A 19,429-nucleotide genomic window follows, 5' to 3' on the forward strand; every position below is an offset into this window, starting at 1 on the left:
TCCCATCTTGAAATCCCATCTTGCAGTATGCTTAAATATTTTTTTTTATTTTCATTTTAATGTTTTTATTTTCTTTTGTATGTATTGTCTAGGATCTTATAGAAAAAGTTGTTATACTTCGTAAAGCCGTGCAAGTCACACAAGCAGTGGACACACAAGATGTTGGCATCCTCCTTGCAGATAAGATGAGTCAATATGCCATCTTACTGGCAGCACAGGGAAGTCTTGCAGCTGCTATGGCATTTTTACCCAACAGCACCAATCAGGTGAGTGGAACTGGGTAGGCAGTCACGAAGTCTGACTATTACATTTCAACTAAAACAATACTCAGTCACTGAAGCACAAGTCTAAATCCCCCTCTTCTCCTACCTCAGAATTTATTATCTACTGTGTTTTTTTTATGACAATATATGAAGGTTATTGGAACACAACTAATAACTCGCCACAGTAGTTCCCTAATAGGTCATATTGACAATACAGAGGGAGTTTTCCCAATTTGTGGAAATTCCTATTTTGGTGTTTTGGTGGACTGCTTAGACAGAGATTCATCTGAATAACTTGCATGTAATACTACAGTTGCCTTGTAGTTTAAAAGAAAAGCTTCTGTTTAAAGGGGTTATACAGGCTTTTAAGATTGATGGCCTGGCCATAATATTAAATCAATGAGCTGTTGGAAGAAGCCATAGCATTTGGGCGAGCATTGCAACCTTTTTTTTATTGTTTCTTTGCTTGTAGCTAGAGATGGGCGGACTTACAGTAAATTCGATTAGTCACGAACTTCTCGGCTCGGCGGTTGCTGACTTTTCCTGCATAAATGAGTTCAGCTTTCAGGTGCTGCGGTGGGCTGGAAAAGGTGGATACAGTCCTAGGAAAGAGTCTCCTAGGACTGTATCCACCTTTTCCAGACCACGGAAGCACCTGAAAGCTGAACTAATTTATGCAGTCAACTGCCGAGCCGAGAAGTTTGTGACAAATCGAATTTACTGTAAGTTCGCTCATCTCTACTTGTAGCATCCAATGAAGCGATTCTAATATTTATTGCCTGTCCTTAGAACAAGTTATTAATTTTAAGGGTACTCTTACATATAGTGCTATCCACGGCTGGAAGAACTGCGTGTTACTGCACCCTAAAAGTAGGAAGATGGGAAATATGAAAATAAGGTTAACCTGCCACATTTAAAGTACTCTTTGTACATTGAATTCTTCCCTATTCATCCAGAGCTAGAGACAAGTAGAGACTGACATAAAGAACAGCCCAGTTAGGCATCTATCCTATTCATCAGGCTGGCTGGATAAAATATTTTATTTGGTTTATTTTTGATAACATTTTAAAATTGAGCTATTCAGTCACAAATTGAGTCATTCAGAACACAAATAGTAGAAGTCATGCATCAATATAGTTTTACTCTATTGTGCCAATTGCCATGCACCTTGTTACATACATATTGCAATCTGGTTTATATTTCTCTTTAATTCCCTTCACCAGCTAAATATAGTTCAGTTGCGGGAGAGATTGGCACGAGCACAAGGAGAGACTGGCTTGCCTTCCACAAACACGACTGCATCCCGCACAACACCAATGGTGCCACAGCGCATGACGACGCACCAGAATCCAACACCAGACAACCAGTACTACCCACAGGTAAAAATTGTGTCATTGTTTTCTAGAATTAGGTGAACATGAATGTCATCATTTTTGTATTGGAAAATGATGCATCTTTTCTTACCAGCTGTTGTCAGTAAAAAGGCTAAAAATAACTGTGCAGATCTTATACTTTTCATAACCGAGAGTTTTCCACAATTTTATCTACTGTTGGTAAGAAAAATACAGCACAACATTTTCTACTACAGGATCCCACTTGCCTAAATGTAGCCTAGACTGGATACAGTGTATATAAAATAAAAATAAATGGGCAGGCTTATTCTGCAAAATGTGACAGAATCTGGCTCGGTTTGCACCATATAAATGGCATGCATGCATTACACCAGATTATAAAAAATTGTGTGTTTCAGAGAAAAGGGGATATTTTGGACAAAATATTGATCTACCATAATAGTGTAGCAAGATGTGCCAGATCAAGAGCTGTAGCCTGTGATACATTTGGCACATTCTCTGTCTGACTGATCTAGTTTTAAGCTATTGTTGTGTAAAGATGGTTGGAATATGTTTGTTTAATGTGCCTGCTCACAGACAGCTGAAAGAGCTCTTAAAGTGATACTGTCATGAAAAAGAACTTTTGATATGTCACTCAGACATGTCAAAAGTTGGTGACTACACTGACTCTAACTCCTGAAGTCTATTCAAAGAAATAAAAAAAATCTGACGTGCCACCCAGCCGGGGAGTGGAGCACGTTGCTGCCTGCTTCCCGGCTTATCTCTGATGATCACAGTGGGTCTCAGGAGTAAGACCCTGTGCAGTCAACAACTTTTCGACTTATTTTATTTTTTTCATGACAGTAATGCTTTAAGTGGTGAGAAGTTTTAATTCAATAAACCTGATTTGAATGCGATGCGTCATAGTAGTATGTAGTCATATAGCATCATTCTCTAAGTATTGCAATTCTCTGTGGTGTTGAAGTAGGATTTCATTGTTTGCTATTGTTGAAGATACTTTGTGCCATTTTTATTCCCAGGTAATAGTAACATTGTTTGAACCTGTTGAATTTTATTTTACATTGCTCCAATATGATACTACAGAAAGTTGAATGAAGTCGTCTTTTGTTCTCCTATTCCCCTTCAAACACCTTTCACACTATACTGTTACATGTATTATGGCAGCCCTTTCTTCCCACATGAAGTCTCTATAAAACCTATCAGACAGGATTTAGTTGGTGGCATTTATCTCTCTAGAACCAAAAGGAAAATGTCCACCCTTTGACCAAGGCACAATTTAGTTCTTATCTCATAGTTTTTTCAGTGATTTTTTTATTTCTTTGTTTACTTCAGGCTAGAATTGCCCCTACTGTCACTTCCTGGAGTAACAAAAACCCTACTGCCCTTACCAGCCTTGCACCTGCTGCCTCCTCTTCCTTTGACACACAGGTATAACATTACAGTACATGGAAGGTTTGCCTCTTATTTTCCTTTGCAGCTTTGCCAGGCATGCTATGATCTTGCACAGCAAATCCCATATTGTGCAGCACTAAATATCCCAAAAAATACTTTATCTGCTTGGATTATGGTACATCTCCATGAGACCTTAAGTTGGATATATATAGCAGGTAGTCTTCAGATATATTTGTTTGGCACGCTGATATTTTAATGTAATGTAGGTTTCTTGGTAAGATAGACCTATTTCACTTGTAAGCTTGGAGATTGTAGCAAATAACCCCTACTAAAGTTAATTAACAAGATACTACAATTAATAGTTATAGTAGCATGTAAATTGATTGTTTTTTAAATTTTACAGAGAGAAAATGCCCCCCCACCAGGCTTCAACATCCCTGGTAACTTGTATCCACCTCCTACTGGAGCTTCCGCTCCTACACCGGATTCTAATGCCAACCCGTATAATATTGGTGCACGGCAAACGTACCCCCAAAGTATGTATCTGCACACAGTTAAATGTGAATGTATACAGATAGAAGTGTATGTGCGTATGTCGTCTCTATACTGTATATGTTTTTCATACATACAGACAATTTTGCATAACACCTGGACTGTTGCAGGAACGCAGCAAATCTCTATATGATACAGTGCTGTTGCTTATTCACCTTTCTTTTTCTGTTGAATTCGATATAAGGGTTTGCAGTGCATATGTTTTGAATGGGGAGAAAGCAGGAGTCAGACTCTGGTGTTGGTGTCTTCCCCCCCCCCCCCCCCAAATCAGAAGAATCAATCAGTTCAACATACCTGATCTTTCTTTTCCCCAATGATAGTGAAGAGACTACCATATACATTAGATGGTTGACCAGCTTCCGAAACATGAAGTTCCTCTGTCATATGTCACATGTGTGTATGACCAGCTTAAGTTTTACTCTTTACTATACAGTGGTCCCTCAACATACGATGGTAATCCGTTCCAAATGAACCATCGTTTGTTGAAACCATCGTATGTTGAGGGATCCGTGCTATGTAAAGTATAGGAAGTTGTATTCACCTATCCCCGCCGCTCTGGACCGTCACCGCTGCCCTGGATGTCGCCCTCCATCGCTGTCGCCGCGTCCCTGTGATGTCCCCGCAGCTCCGGAACGTCGCTCTCGCGTCGCAGTCATCACGTCACTACGCACGCCGCTCCTATTGCATAAAGGGGACGGCGTGCGCAGCGACGTCATGATGACGATGGAGAGTGATGGAGGGGATCCCGAAGAGGACTCTCCGGAGCCCCGAGGACAGGTAGGAGACAATTACCGGAGCACACGAGGCACCGTAAACTGCTATCCGGTGGCAGCTGAAGCAGTCAGCGCTGCCGGATAGCCGTTTATGCGATGGCCCCGACATACAAAAGCATCGTATGTTGATGCTGCCTTCAACATGCGATGGCCTCTGAGAGGCCATCGTATGTTGAAATGATCGCATGTCGGGGCCATCGTAGGTTGGGGGGGTCACTAGTCCAGAGCTGCATTCACAGTTCTGTTGGTTTCTGTTTGAGACAGTAGCCAAGACTGCCAACAGATTGTGTTCTAAACAGACTGTATTATATCACAAACTGTAAAATTTGTTCAAAGGTGGGGGATATGCTTTAACTATTCATTTTAAACCTATCCTTATTAAATGTATTTAATATTTGCATGATACTACTTTCTTAAAATGTGCAAACTAATTTTTTTTTTCTCTTCTTTCTTTGGTATAGCATATCCACCTTCTCAACAGTATTATGGTTCTGAGGGATCGGCTGTCTATCAACCTCAACCCTCAGCCTCAATTCCCTCTGCCTCATCCTACCATAATTCTTATGTCTCTTCTCACTCTGCTCCTCAACCTCACTATCCTGTGCAGCCTCAACACCCTCCAGTGCCAACACAATCTTCTTCTTTCCCTCCTCCTGGACCATCTTTCCAGCATGCCAGGCCAGGAATGCCAGCTACCTCTGCTTCTTATGCAATACCTCCACCTGGATCTACAGGTACTCTGCCTGCTACCAGTGAGCTGCCTGCATCCCAGAGAACAGGTCTGAGCATGAAATGGGGTGGTGGGAGCATGGGAGTTTTTTATTTATTTTGTTATTTATTTATTTTTTTAAACATAAATGCATGTGTTTTGTTTTGGTGTTTGTTTTTTTTTGTTTGTTTTTTTTGCTTACAGGTTTATGCTTTATTATTAATAATAATAATAATAATATTATTATTATTTATTTATTTATTTTTTACCGTAATTTTTTAGTTTGTTATAATAACTACTATTACAAAAATGCATGTATGTAGTTAGAGCCCCATTCCACTCTTTGTAATATGTGCAACTTTTTATTTTAACCAGATTTTTTTCCTAATTTTCCATTTAACTATTTATACAATAGTCCCAAAATCATGTTATTCATTTTGTAGCATGGTCACCAGGCTTAATAATCAGCTAAGATTCCCTGTACAGTACAGATCACTTTCTAGTAGTGTCTTCCTGATCGCAGACAGGATTACAGTGAAATCTGACACCAGAGCATAGCTAACATAGCATATACCATTCACAGTAGCTGATGTTTCGAACTCACCCTCACCTTAAGAGCTTTTCAGGTAGTCCAAGTAGAATATATTTTACTATTTAACCAGCTCCGTCATTCATGGTATATTCATGTACAAGTGGTGGCAGGTTTTTGTCCGTTTTTCTAGATTCCTTGCTGTATGCCTTCCTTAGGGTCTATTTACACGTACAGCATCCTGCGCAGATTTGATGCACAGGATTTGACGCTGTGTTCAGTCATTTAGTTTACATTGAAATCTGCAGCATCAAGCATTTCATATGACGTAAAGCTTGTGCCCATGTGAGTTCTCTGATAGAATAGCAGAGCGCAGGGGCAGCTTCCTTTTCATCACTCACATCCTAGTGATATGGAACCTATGTTCCCATGAGTGCTCTGTTATTCTATGCAGATTTACAGTTTGATATAGGGTAGGGTCACACGCAAAGGATCTGCAGTGTAAAATACATTGTGCCTCCAGCTGTGCCTGCCTATTTGTAGTGGCAGTCCACCACTAAGAGCGGCACACAAATTTGTAGTGTACTTGCAGACATTGCGACCGCTCTCCCTGAGCAAGGCTGAGAGCAGCCGCGGTGTCTGCAAGTACACAAAGTACACTACACTACGAGCAGGCACAGCTGGAGGCATCCTGTAGGGTCCAGCTGATCCACAGTTTAAAATACGCTGCTGATCAGTTTTGTGTGACCCTACCCATACAAAGGAAATGGAGCTTATCTGCCTGTGGCTACCTTTTATGGATTGTGTGTCACGAAGTGACACGTCGCCATCCCAACCCCCCAAACACACACAAACAAAGCAAATTTCAAATCTGCATAATAAAAACTACAGCACTGATTTGTATGGAAAGCAATAGGCTGCAGATTTTAGCACAGAGTCCCATGTAGAAAAACTCAATGTAAACATGTCCTAAGAGTTTGACATGTAGTCCTAATAAAAAAAAAATGTATGACATTACTGTCCAGAAACCTACTTTGTTACATAATAAGTTATCTTTGCATCTTATCTGCAGAATATTCCACAGTTCAAGATATGACAACTTACCTGCAAGGTGAACAGCATGCTGTAGCACAAGTGCAATAAAAAAAATCTAATAGAAGATGTAAAATGTTTTTGATGCAATATATTTATTGTGCTTTAGCCTAAATTTAATGTACAAAATGGTTAACAATATAGTAGAGATGATCAATAATTAAAAAAAAATTACAATGGAAATTAAATGTTAATCATGCTAATTCTTTAAAGATTTAAGATCAACCATTTTATTGCTCCAGTGTATCTAAAATAGAAAGAAAATGAAACAACCTTAAGGATTACAAAGTTTCTTGTTCACTTGTACTATTGATTTATGCAAAGTTAGTTGAAAGTTTAGTGACCATTTACAGATGTTTCTAAATGGTCTCCATTAAAAATAAAAAACGTTTGGTTGCTCTTCATTCGGGGACACCTATACTGAATGGTATATGCTCTTGCCACTAGGAGGCGCTGACACTAAGAAAAGAAGTCTGCTCCTCCCTGGCAGGATATACCCTCCCACTGGAAGTGAGGTAATCAGTTTTAGCTAGTGACAGTAGGAGGCATAACACAGGTCTGAGAGCTCCCCAGACTTGGTCCTTTTTTATTATTTTCTAGTAAGGGCTGTTTAGTTAGGTATTTTTTTTCTCCCTTTTGTTTCCCTTTTTCAGGTGGGGGTTCAGGAGCATGGCACTACCTGTTCCCCATATGCGACATTGGGGCGCAGACATAGAGTATGTACTGTCAACCTCTTCTCGCCAACGGCCATCACATGGAGGTTGAACCCTGGATCCGGGTCCCCCACAGCCCCTACTCGCCCCGCTATCTTAGCCTGGTATGATGCAGCGTGGCAATAAACTGGGTGAAGACACCTGGGTGAGTATGAGAAGATGGAGTCTGTTGGAGAGTATGTCTTACATCCTCCCCCCCTTCTCCCCTCCCCTTCTGTACTCCGTTAGGGTGTCTCCATCCTGAGGTCCCTTTTCCCCAGCGCTAGCTCCTCAGCCGCCATTACACATTGCTGTGCTGGGCTAACCTTGTGGCCTCCTGGTCATGCTACCGGCAGCCCCATCTGCAGCAATCCTCAACGCCCACCTGCCCTCCGCTTTTACCCTGACAGGGGTTAATCCTAAGGATTATTGGGGGTTGTCGTCAGGGGATATCACTGACCTTTTTTATTGGGGCTCTCTGGTGTGGGGGCTCGGTGGGCTGTGCGGTGGCGCATTCTCTCGCCGCACAGCGGTACTGTACGTATATAGACAGCCGGCTCTGCTCCTTTGCCGGCCGCCTTTTTTGCTGCCCGCACTTTCACTTTCCTTTCATCAGCGCCATTATGTGCCTCTCATGCTCCGCCCCTCTCACTCACCTTGTTCCCAGGGCGAAGAGAGGCCGAGCGGTGGGAGGACTGGGCCCATCATTCAGCTCCAGCATCTCCCCGCAGCACGCATGATATCCACTCCTCAGTGCTCGGCGGTGACTGGGCACTCTGCAGTATTCCCTGGAGGGTGCTGGGAAACGGCAGTGGTATAAATTTTCACCCACAGGTCCTTAATGGTCTTCGGAATCTGTGGCTAGTGTGCTGGATCTCCCACTTCTAGTTCGAGGTATTCAAGCACATGTTCCTACGTGGACATAGACTGGACCCAATACCACAGACAGTGTTCTGCGTAGTTTCCTCTTCAGTGCCTGAGTTTCATCTCCACCACCCCTTGTTTTCCCCTCCACTGGGTCATCTCTCTCTTTCCACTTTATAGGTGGGATATCTGGCTGGGCCCTTGTTTTTCGCTTAGAGCATTCAGTAGAGCTTTTCGCTATCTCTGCCTGTGTGCTTACTGCCCACTATTGCAGCCTGGCTCTCTTCCTGTTTCTTGGTTATCTACTGCTGCTCAGACAGCCTTGGCACTCCCCTCTGTCGGAGGAGTTTCTGTTATCATGTGTGGCTCGGCAACAGCTGGTCTAGCCTCTGTCTGTCGTTTGGGTCCTGCCATTGCTCTCCTCCCCCCTGGCACAATCTCCCTGGTAGGGTGTGTTCCTCCTTCCCTTGACGGTGTCAACAGCGCTACACTGACTCCACGGTTTTCCAGAGTTAACTTTCTGTGCCCAGAGCCTGGGGGGGGGGGGTCCCAGCCGGCTTCCCTTTTTGTTCCCCCTCTGTTCCCGTTCCTCGTTGTTGGTTCGGAGTGCTCTGGACCGCTGGGGCCCAGGTCCGGTTGGTCTCCTTGTCTTGGCCACTATCCTGGGATGCTGTGGCATGCCTTCTTCTCTAGGTCGGCACTCCTGGTTCTTTGGGCCTTAGTGATGGTTGAGGTCTTGTGCATGTGTAGCGGTCCTGCCCAGATTTCTCTGCAATCTCATTTATGGGGCGGTCTTTCTGTACAGCATTTTTTTTTTGTCTCTGCACGGATCTTTGCCACCTAGAGCATTGCGTGGACGTTGGGTTTCCTTACCCTTCCAGTGTAAGTCTTCCGGGAGACTTGGAAACCTCCAATTCCCATGTTGGCTGCTCCTGTGTTCCGGATACTCCTTTTCAGGGTCTTCCACTCCTTTCTTGGCCATTTATTCTTCCGTTTCCAGGTGACTCAGGAACCTCCATTTCCCATGTCCGTTTCTGTGGTGTTCCGGGATGCCCCTTTTCTGGACATTCTGCTTCTTCTTGGCCATTATTTCCTTCCATGTTCTCTCGAAATGGAGGGCGTTCTGGTCATCCGGATTACACCAGTTGAGCTATGTCTCCTCCCGGGTGTTTGCGGCAGGCTCCTGGATAGGGGTTTTGGGTCTGCAGATGTTCAGATCTTCGATCTTCCACACCAGGCCTTTCTAGAGTCGGTTTACTTTTTTCTTTTGTTGTGCTATTTTCCATTTTTATATAAAAATGTTTGAGAGGCTCTTGTTAGACTAGCAACCTATGGACCCGAGTTTCCCATATGGCACCTATACCCACGGTGTTGAAATAGTAGGCAAATTGAAAGAAGAAATTGGGGCACAGGGTCATGAATATTGAACCAAATTGTGTTTTTATTATTGTTTAAAAAATATATTAATCAGCATTATGTGCTGTGACTCACAGGGCCCTTGTGATTCAGCAGGGACACAAGATAGCAATATAAGATAATATATAATGGCAGAAAAAGCTAATACTTAATAAATACTTAATAATGGTGGTCACTGGGGTAATATGCAGCTGTATATTACCCCAGTGACCACCACTATCTACATATACAGCTGATAAGAGCGAACACTCAAAAACAGAGTAAAAGCACAATATACTGCACAGTATTTTATCCAGGAAATGTGTGGCCACATTTTATTATTTATTATATTTTATTACATATTATTTTATTAAGTATTAGCTTTTTTGCCATTATATATTATTATTTTATTTTATCTTATATTGCTATCTTGTGTCCCTGCTGACTCATAAGGGCCCTTAATATATTTTTAAACATTAATAAACACAATTTGGTTCAATATTCATGACCCTGAGCCCCAATTTCTTCTTTCTATTTTCCATTTTTGTTTCCCAGCCAGGCTAGTCCTCTATCTAGTTTTGTGTTCCCTAGAGTTGATTTCTTACCTCTTTCCGATATGGTTCAGGCCCCTCTGGCTTCCTAGTCGACTTTTTCAGGTCTCTATGAGGACCGTAGGTTTAGAGTCCCTGCGAAGGACGGTCCCTTCCTTTTGGCGGCCCAGTTCATCTTCATGACTGGGGGATCTTCCGGGAGCTCTGTTTTTAGGCCTCTGTTTTCTCTGGCCTGGAGTCTCGTCCGCAGGCCTTACGGACAAGTGGGTTCGGTTTCGAGACTGATTCCCTTTCTCTGGTGGTTGTTATTCCCACCCTAGGGGACTGCTTTGGTACGTCCCATCAGTATAGATGTCCCCCATTAAAGAGCGACCGAGAAAAGGAGATTTTTTTGTACTAACCGTAAAATCTTTCTCTTAGCCTTCATTGGGGGACACCGCACCCACCTATTTCTTAAGGTTTTTGTACGGATATTCTTTTCCGGTTATTGTTTTTTTTTTTACCCGGGATTCTTTTCTAGGGTCCTTCGGACATATTTCTTTGTTGGCTTTTCCTACTGCTTTGTGACAAAACTGATTACCTCACTTAAAGTGGGCGGGTATATCCTGCCAGGGAGGAGCCAACTTATTTTCCTAGTGTCAGCAGCATATACCATACACCATCAAGAGATTTTACGGTGAGTACAAAAAGTCTCCTTTTTCTGTTGCACTGGAGAAATAAGAAAGATGTTGCAAGTCCACATAGCCTTTGCGTGTTACATGTCAATATAATACAATAGCAAGATAATTTTAAGTAATCGCAATTAATCCTAAAAGAAAAACGTGGACAAAACAAAATCGCCCTTACTCTTTATTTCTTGTGCCTCCTCATCTTGTTTCTATTTGGCCCAAAAATTGGAAGGACTAAATTTAAAGCTTGCCTTAACTCACCTTTTTGTCAGGTCATTGGTGCAGGTCTTTGAGACCTGAATACAACTAATGGCTAAAAAGAAGGATTCACAGGATTGGGGCATGGAATTGGGGCATGGAACATCTTAGCTATGAGGAGCGATTAAAAGAGTTACAATTGTTTAGTCTTGAGAAGAGACGTTTAAGGGGGGATATGATAAACGTATATAAGTATATTAATGGCCCATACAAAAAATATGGAGAAAAACTGTTCCAGGTTAAACCCCCCCCCAAAGGACGAGGGGGCACTCCCTCCGTCTGGAGAAGAAAAAGTTTAGTCTCAAGGGGCGACACGCCTTCTTTACCATGAGAACTGTGAACTTATGGAACAGTCTACCTCAGGAACTGGTCACAGCAGGAAAAATTAACAGCTTTAAAACAGGATTAGATACATTCCTGGAACAAAAGAACATTAATGCTTATGAAGAAATATAAAATCCCATCCCTTCCCCAATATCGCGCCACACCCCTACCCCTTAATTCCCTGGTTGAACTTGATGGACATATGTCTTTTTTCGACCGTACTAACTATGTAACTATGTAACAGTGGTGCTCCGAGAGTTGTCCCACTTTAACTTTTGAAGGGTTACCTGATTGTTTTGCAGTTTTAGGGTGCGTTCACACTGAAGAATTTCCGTTCGCTGCGGAATCTCCATTCAGCGAGCGGAGACTCCGTCTGGCGGCCGCCGCCGAAAATACTTCAGCGCTAGGGCCATGGGGCACTGAGCCGTCCCCGTTGACGGCTATGCAGTGCTCACGGAATAATCCGTGCAAAGAATGAACATGTTCTTTCTTTGAGCGGAACAATTTCAGCGGCGGAATTGTCTGCAGCTTAAATTCCTCAGTGTGAACAGGTCTCGTGGAGACCCATTCACTCAAGTGTGAACGTACCCTTAGACAGGGCTCACTTGTAGTGTGTTTAGTCAGTTTTTTTTATCCAAAACCAGGTTTTGGTCCAAAACGCAGAAAAGAATGTGTATATATTTCTATTATAGTTTTTGTTTTGTTTATTCTTAGACCGTTCCACTCCTGATCTTGGCTAAAAATACATGATACTGATCAAATACTATGTGAGGAAGATGTTATAGGCCGGCTTCACACAAGTATAATACAGGTGTAAATCCTGGCCTAATAACCTGAAAAACAGCATCATATTGAGCTGTGCTCTCCAAATTGTGTTCCACCAGCTGTTGAAAAACTACAACTCCCAACATGTTGGAGTTGCAGCCATTTTACTTTTGGGCGATTAGCTACAGGGCACACCGGAGCTATACATAACCGCTGACCTCAGAACAGCAGGATTATACAACTCTTTTTCCTTAAATTACCATCATACCTCAAACAAGGCTTCCTGGTCTCATCTAAACAGAGATAAAGCATTATAAAATGAAAAAAGAATTAACTGATAAGTGTTGGTTAGACTTCCTTTTCCTATACTACATGATCCACAACATGGACATCACAATAGTCCATAACAATTAGGAGGTTGTTCCATAAATATTCTCCATATCAGAATAATAAGTGTCAGCTATGTACAGTATTTACAGTACTTGTATATCATTTTGCCCCACTCTGTTTGCTCCTCAAGCCCCAGGACCAGCACTAGAATGTAGGGAAAATGTGTAGACCTTGTCCTTCTACTAACATCAGGAATTTGCGAATTCTGTAAAATCCTTGAAAACAAATTTGCTAACTATAATCTTATAATAATCAGTGACAATTCCTGCTCTACTAGGTAAAGTCCTTTCAGTAGTATAAGCTGATCAAATCCTTCTCTTTCAGGGCCTCAGAATGGCTGGAATGACCCACCTGCCCTCAGTAGAACTTCAAAGAAAAAGGTTGGTGACAGAAAGTGTCTACCTACTTTTCTGTATTTATATAGGAGATCCCTTATTAATAGCGAGACACAGAATGAGGAGATTAACATTGCTGAATGAATTACATGTGTTTTGTTTAGGTAGTTGAAAACCGCCTTCCTCCTCCACCAATCACAGCTCCAATAATGAACCCTATGGCAGACCCACGGGCCCAACAACAGCCAGCTCCATTGCCTGTTACCCCTACAGCATCAGTACCAGTACCATATCAGCCATCTCACATGCCAATTCCACAACCAGGAGTACTCCTTGATTCCTCAAAGCCCAGTACAGAAGGTGCTCCAGGTGCACCAATTGGCAACACCATGCAGGTTATTTTAAGATGTCTTTGGAGAAACAAAACTTTATGCGCTTATTTATCAAAGCTCTTGTATGTTTATATAAAACATGGTAGACGTTTGGATGGGTCTCCATCAAATAAATATATTTTAAAGGAATTACATGTAAATGATTTTACATAACATCCATTTATTCCTGAAATGAATCTGTGAATTTGAACGTTTCTCAGACTATACGCAGTTTGCCTGCTGAGAAGATCACCAAGAACCCAATCCCAGAGGAGCACCTGATCCTGAAAACCACTTTTGAGGCACTCATCCAAAGATGTTTATCATCAGCCATTGATCCCGTGAGTTTCATTGAATTGAAGTTGTTTTCCAGCAGGAGTTTTTCTTTGTTTGTTTTTTGTTTATAACTATGCGCAGATATAAAAAAAAAAAAAACTTCTACTCATATCCAGCCCTCCTGCGGCGTTTTAGGTATTCTGCTTCAGTTCCTGGTGCAATCATTATCCTGCTTCTTGGACCCATTACATCACCTTGAAGCTCAGCGAATTGCTGACCGGAGCAGTGTAGCTTCTCGGACAGTGATATACTGAGCGGCAATGTGACATATTGGGCCCAGGAACCACAGCAGGATACCGAAGGCACCGTGGGAGCACTGAAAGTGGATAGAGGTTTATTTTTTTTATATCTAACACAACGGGCATAGTTTAAACTCCCCCTCCCCCCCCACCCCAAACGGATATTCCCTTTAATAGGATTTAGTTACCAATTAATTTGTTTACACCTTACGTAATACTTCTAATAATACATTTAAATTGGTCTCTGTTGACACTGCCATATAGCACATCTGTCAGCAATTCCATTACTTTGGCAGCAAGAAAGTGTAACTTGCGACACTGTTTTTGGAATCCAAATGATAAAAGAATGAACAGGATCCAGTTTCAGTTTATATGGATTTTTAAATAAATTGGAAGCCATGATGGAGTTTTGAATGTAGTCTTAAGAATAGAACACTAATACACTAGAACACTAATACTATTTTCTACCATTATGGAAAGTCCATATTAAAGGAGATGACAAACAAAGCTAATTTCTTCCAAAAACATCACCACACCTTTCTTCAGGTTGGGTGTGGTATTACAACTTTGCTCAATTCACTTCAAGGGAACTGAGCTGCAATACCACATACAACCTGAGGACCCATGTGGTGGTGTTTTTTTCTTTTTTTAAGATACAATTAGAAATTATGTTTTAATATCCTATGTATTGCAAACATTCAGAAAGGATTACATCACTAAGTTTTTCCCCAAAACTGATGCTTTAGGGGGACTTTTTTTTGTCCCCTATTCTGAGAGCTTTTGCTCTTTTTTTCCACATGCTAGTTATAGTTATTAGTTACAGCCCATTAGAATGGCTTTTGATATAATAATTACAAATATAAGTCAATAATGTAAACATATATCTATTCTCTTTTTTTTTTTTTTTTTTTTCCCAGCAAACCAAAAGGAAATTGGATGACGCAAATAAGAGACTGGAGTCCTTGTATGACAAGCTAAGAGAGCAAACGGTAAATTCTAAAGTTTCCAGTATGGCTCAGGGAGAGACTTTATCATTTATTTCAAGGATACATTTCAGTCATATAATCAAAAGTCTTGAGTTTAAGTACAGCCTCTGAGACCTAATAGGGCACTTACTGACCTCTAGGGAGCCCTGTTGTACCTCCAAATTAGTCAGATTTTGTGTGGAGGAATACAGACTGTAAATTTTCAGTTTTTCTAATGAAACTGTTAAAAATGGGACATGCTCAAACAAATGCCACACTATGGGAATTACTTGAAGGATGATTCCAACTTAAAATACTCATCCACTATCTATAGGATAGGAGGTCAGTTTCTGATCATAGGAAGAACAGTCATTAGCACCCCCCAATTAGGAGAACCGAGACAAAGTCACTCATGCACGTTGCTGCTCCATTCACTGTCTATAGAGCTGCTGTAGAAAGCCAAGCACCCTGCCCTGCTTTTTCTGGGAGATCCATAGACGGAGTGGAGCGGTGGCACACATAGGCAACTCGCCACTCTATTTCGTATTGAGATTCAGGTCCCTTTTCTCCACATTACGGAGGTTCTACTGGGATGCTTTCTCTTTATTCTGTGGATGGGGCTAAGTGTTTTAAGGGGGATCTGCCATTAGTATCAACCACACTAACCTGTTGTACAGGCTTGTAGTGCAAGTGACACTGATGACAATGGTACTTACAGGTCCTCGCTTTGTGCCTCTGTTCTGCCACAATCCTGGTTCTTCAGTACATGTAAATGAACTCCTTGGTGCACAGGTGGCCTTCCCAAGCTCCCCGTGCACGGTCACTTCTGACAGACTTCTTGCATCTTCATGTACTGCAAAACACAGGCACAGAGCGAGGACTGGTAAGTATCTTTGGGGGAGATTTATCAAAACTTGTGTAGAGAAGGGGTGGTGCTGTTCTGCCTAACCACAGTGCTCTCTGCTGACACCTCTGTCCATTTCAGGAACTGTCTAGAGCAGGAGAAAATCCCCATCCTATACTGCTCTGGACATTTCCTGACATGGACAGAGGTTTCAGCAGAGAGCACTGTGGTCAGGCAGAAAGGAAATTCAAAAAGAAAAGAACTTCCTCTTGAACATACAGCAGCTGATAAGTACTGGAAGGATTAATATTTTTAATAGAAGTCATTTACAAATCTGTTTAACTTTCTGTCACCAGTTGATTTAAAAATCATCGTCATAGCGGGTCTGGCCCGGCCTGTAACAACGGCCGGGACCTGTGGCGATAGCGTGCGGCACTGATCGCGGTGCCGTGCACTATTAACCCTTTAAACGCGGTGTTCAAAGTTGATCGCCACGTCTAAAGTGAAAGTGAACTACTCCCGGCTAGCTCAGTGGGCTGTTTGAGACTGCCGCGGCAAAGTCGTGGCGTCCCGAACAGCTGGAGGACACAAGGATAACAATGATCAATGTAAAAGATCAGTGTGTGCAGTGTTATAGTCCCCTATAGGGGCTACAACATTGCAAAAAAAAAAAAGTTAATAAAGATCATTTAACCCCTTCCCTAATAAGCGTTTGAATCACCCACCTTTTCCCATTTAAAAAAAACAAAACAGTGTAAATGAAAATAAATGTGGTATTGCCGCATGCGGAAATGTCCGAATTATAAAAATATATAATTAATTAAACCGCTTGGTCAATGGCGTAGGCACAAAAAAATTCCAAATTCCAAAATAGCTTATTTTTGGTCACTTTTTATATCATGAAAAAAATTGAATAAAAAGCGATCAAAAAGTGCGATCAATACAAAATGGTAGCGCAAAAAATGTCAGAACCCGGCACAAAAAATTAGCCCTCATAACGCCCTGTTTGTGGAAAAATAAAAAAGTTTAATTTTAACCCCTATCCAAAGGATAGGAGATAAGATGTCTGATCGCGGGGGGGCCCTCCGCTGGGACCCCCAGCGATCTCCCTGCAGCACCCGCATTCTATGTGGTAGCTGCGTCTCCAGTTTCGGAAACCTCCGGGTTTCCGGGAATGGGGACGTGACGTCACGCCACGTCCCCTCCATTCATGTCTATGGGAGGGGGTGTGATGGCTGCAGCTGTAGTCCTACCAGGTTCTGAGGATATTTTCTGTTCTGTTTTCTGCTGGGCTGTATTGTCTCTAGGACCTTACATGAATCCAAATGACATAAAATTGCAATTAGAGGGAGAATTTTCAGAATCTAGTACCACTGTGAGGTTTTATCGTCACAACACATTAACCTACATACAAGAGTGTATACTGTGCTTGGAAACTACTGTCTTGCAAAACAGAGTAATTGATCATTAGAATGTGTTTCGTGAATGTTTGAAAGTACTGTACAGATGTGGACTCTCATACAATTGACCACGCATTTCACGCTGCAAGGCTTAAAACGTTCCTATGGAATATCAAAGTTATTTGAAATGATAGCAACATATCCAAAGTGTTGATCAGTTGGGATGTGAGTGTTCAATTGCTAAAACAAGCCAGAAATGCCCAGTTGAGAGCTTTTCTACCCAGCTCGCTACACACCCCTAATATCGATGCAGAAGATTGTTTCTGTAGTAAGTCTATGGAGCCCATACTGTGAAATTGGGAGAGGAAGAAAGAGCTCAGCCAAGTGGTTCTCCTGGTATGGTCTGATGATTAGTGGGGGTCTAAGCGCCCAAACAATGACCAACAAACCTTACCTTTTTACATATTTTTTTTTATATTTTTTTGTAGTACCACCCTGGTACTATAAGGCAGTTACTATATTACACAATTCACTCATGTAAGACCACATATAATTTCCATATGCTGCGTAGCTGTGCTTCTAACCTTTTCTGTTTTTTATTTTTTTTATTTTCTAGCTATCTCCTGCAATTATTGCAGGGTTACACAACATTGCCAGAAGTATTGAGTCTCGAAACTATATGGAAGGTCTCAACATCCATACCCACATAGTGAGCACCAGTAACTTTAGTGAAACATCTGCCTTCATGCCAGTACTCAAAGTAGTGCTTACCCAGGCCAATAAACTTGGAGTGTAAACTCTTTACTCAGAGACTTCCTTCACCATTTCTTAAAGAGGAAACCAACACTTCTGCACCTTTGTATTAGAGGATGGACCAAGGACTAGCATGTTTTTAAAACTTCCAGAACACAAACATTTGTTTTTATGTTTAAGAAGTTTGTTTTATCTAAAGTGTTTTTTTTTTTTTTTGTTTTTTTTTAAACCTTCCTTAAACGTTATTGTATTTCATGGATTATTCACAACGCATGCCAGTTGAGTTTCCAGAATCATGCTATCAAATATTTGACCAGGGATATATACATAAATATATTTTTTAATTTTAATGGTTCACATTTAAAAAAAAAAGATTTGGTTGCCAAATTGTGTCATCTAAAATAAAGTATGTGATCCAAATTAAAAATAAGGTGTTTTTTGTTTGTTTTTCCTCCCTATTTGAAACATGCTCAACTGCAGCAGTCTGTTTAGAAATGCATATGTAGCAATTTCTTCAAATCTGTTTACTAACGCACATGAGGGGAAGACTAATGGAAGAGATACACAACATCCACATAAATGCTCAGAACAAGGGGAGCTTTATAATTCATGCACATGGCTGTATTACAGAGATACAATATAATATGCTTCATTACCATCCACCGGCAAATTCGTATGCAGACTTTCTGGACCCAGCCAATTTTCCCTGTAGGACTCGGCCATTTTTTGCACATCTGACCACTGTCACTTTAAGCATTAATAACTCTGGGATGCTTTCACTTTTCATTCTGATTCCGAGATTGTTTTTTCGTGACATATTCTACTTTATGTTAGTGGTAAATTTTTGTCGATACTTGCATCATTTCTTGGTGAAAAATTCCAAAATTTGATGAAAAAATTTAAAATTTAGCATTTTTCGAACTTTGAAGCTCTCTGCTTGTAAGGAAAATGAATATTCCAAATAAATTATATATTGATTCCCATATACAATATGTCTACTTTATGTTTGCATCATAAAGTTGACATGTTTTTACTTTTGGAAGACATCTGTGTGGTTTTAAAGCTCACTGTACCCCTTGTTACGTTCCTTGAGGGGTGTAGTTTCCAGACCCAGGGTGTCATGACGTAGTGGTACGTCATGGATCCTGTAGGGGTTAAAAAAATGTTTAAAAATGTGTGCTTTTCTTTATTGTATCTAGAGTAGAGTATCCTTGACGTGCGGCAATGGATTATACCATCATACAGCGCCATACAGATCTGAGTCTTTAGACTACATCAAGACTAATTTATGGTATACATTTCACTCTAAAAATGTGGTGCAGATCTATAGTACATTGCAAGCAAATGTTGTTTCATAAAAAAAATTTTTTTTACTGTATATACTGCAGACAAAGTCTGGGCAGGTTTGATGGCATCCTGAATTTTGTTGATTTTTGTTCTCTGTGTTTTATCTTCACAGCTCCTTCTATTGACATGTGCCCCTATCCTTGGGATTTTGCTTACCCAGCTAAAGATAAGCACCCTTTCAGTGCTACACAATGTTATCTCTGAAAATCTCTACATCTTGATTAAAAAGAGGAGGATCTCCTCCTGGTTAAATGGGCACTGGGACTTTAA

At 41.3% G+C, this 19,429-nt stretch overlaps 1 protein-coding gene across 12 annotated transcripts in view; it reads left to right on the forward strand.

Moving 5' to 3' along the window:
- Nucleotides 1–18,035, forward strand: part of SEC31A (SEC31 homolog A, COPII coat complex component) — a 96,804-nt gene extending 78,769 nt beyond the window's left edge. For 6 of the 12 annotated variants that reach the window (XM_056568900.1, XM_056568899.1, XM_056568898.1 and 3 more), the window contains 11 exons: nt 93–266; nt 1,487–1,642; nt 2,948–3,043; nt 3,411–3,543; nt 4,794–5,111; nt 6,643–6,681; nt 12,894–12,949; nt 13,069–13,299; nt 13,497–13,616; nt 14,768–14,839; nt 17,676–18,035. In XM_056568900.1, the coding sequence (XP_056424875.1) occupies nt 93–266; nt 1,487–1,642; nt 2,948–3,043; nt 3,411–3,543; nt 4,794–5,111; nt 6,643–6,681; nt 12,894–12,949; nt 13,069–13,299; nt 13,497–13,616; nt 14,768–14,839; nt 17,676–17,855 (1,575 nt within the window). In that variant the 3' untranslated portion in view covers nt 17,856–18,035. The remainder of the gene's footprint in view (nt 1–92; nt 267–1,486; nt 1,643–2,947; nt 3,044–3,410; nt 3,544–4,793; nt 5,112–6,642; nt 6,682–12,893; nt 12,950–13,068; nt 13,300–13,496; nt 13,617–14,767; nt 14,840–17,675) is intronic. The other 6 variants (XM_056568902.1, XM_056568908.1, XM_056568905.1 and 3 more) reach the window with 4 other exon arrangements.
- The last annotated feature ends 1,394 nt before the right edge of the window (nt 18,036–19,429 follow it).

Source organism: Hyla sarda, chromosome 1 (assembly GCF_029499605.1).
Source record: "Hyla sarda isolate aHylSar1 chromosome 1, aHylSar1.hap1, whole genome shotgun sequence".
Lineage (NCBI taxonomy): Eukaryota > Metazoa > Chordata > Amphibia > Anura > Hylidae > Hyla > Hyla sarda.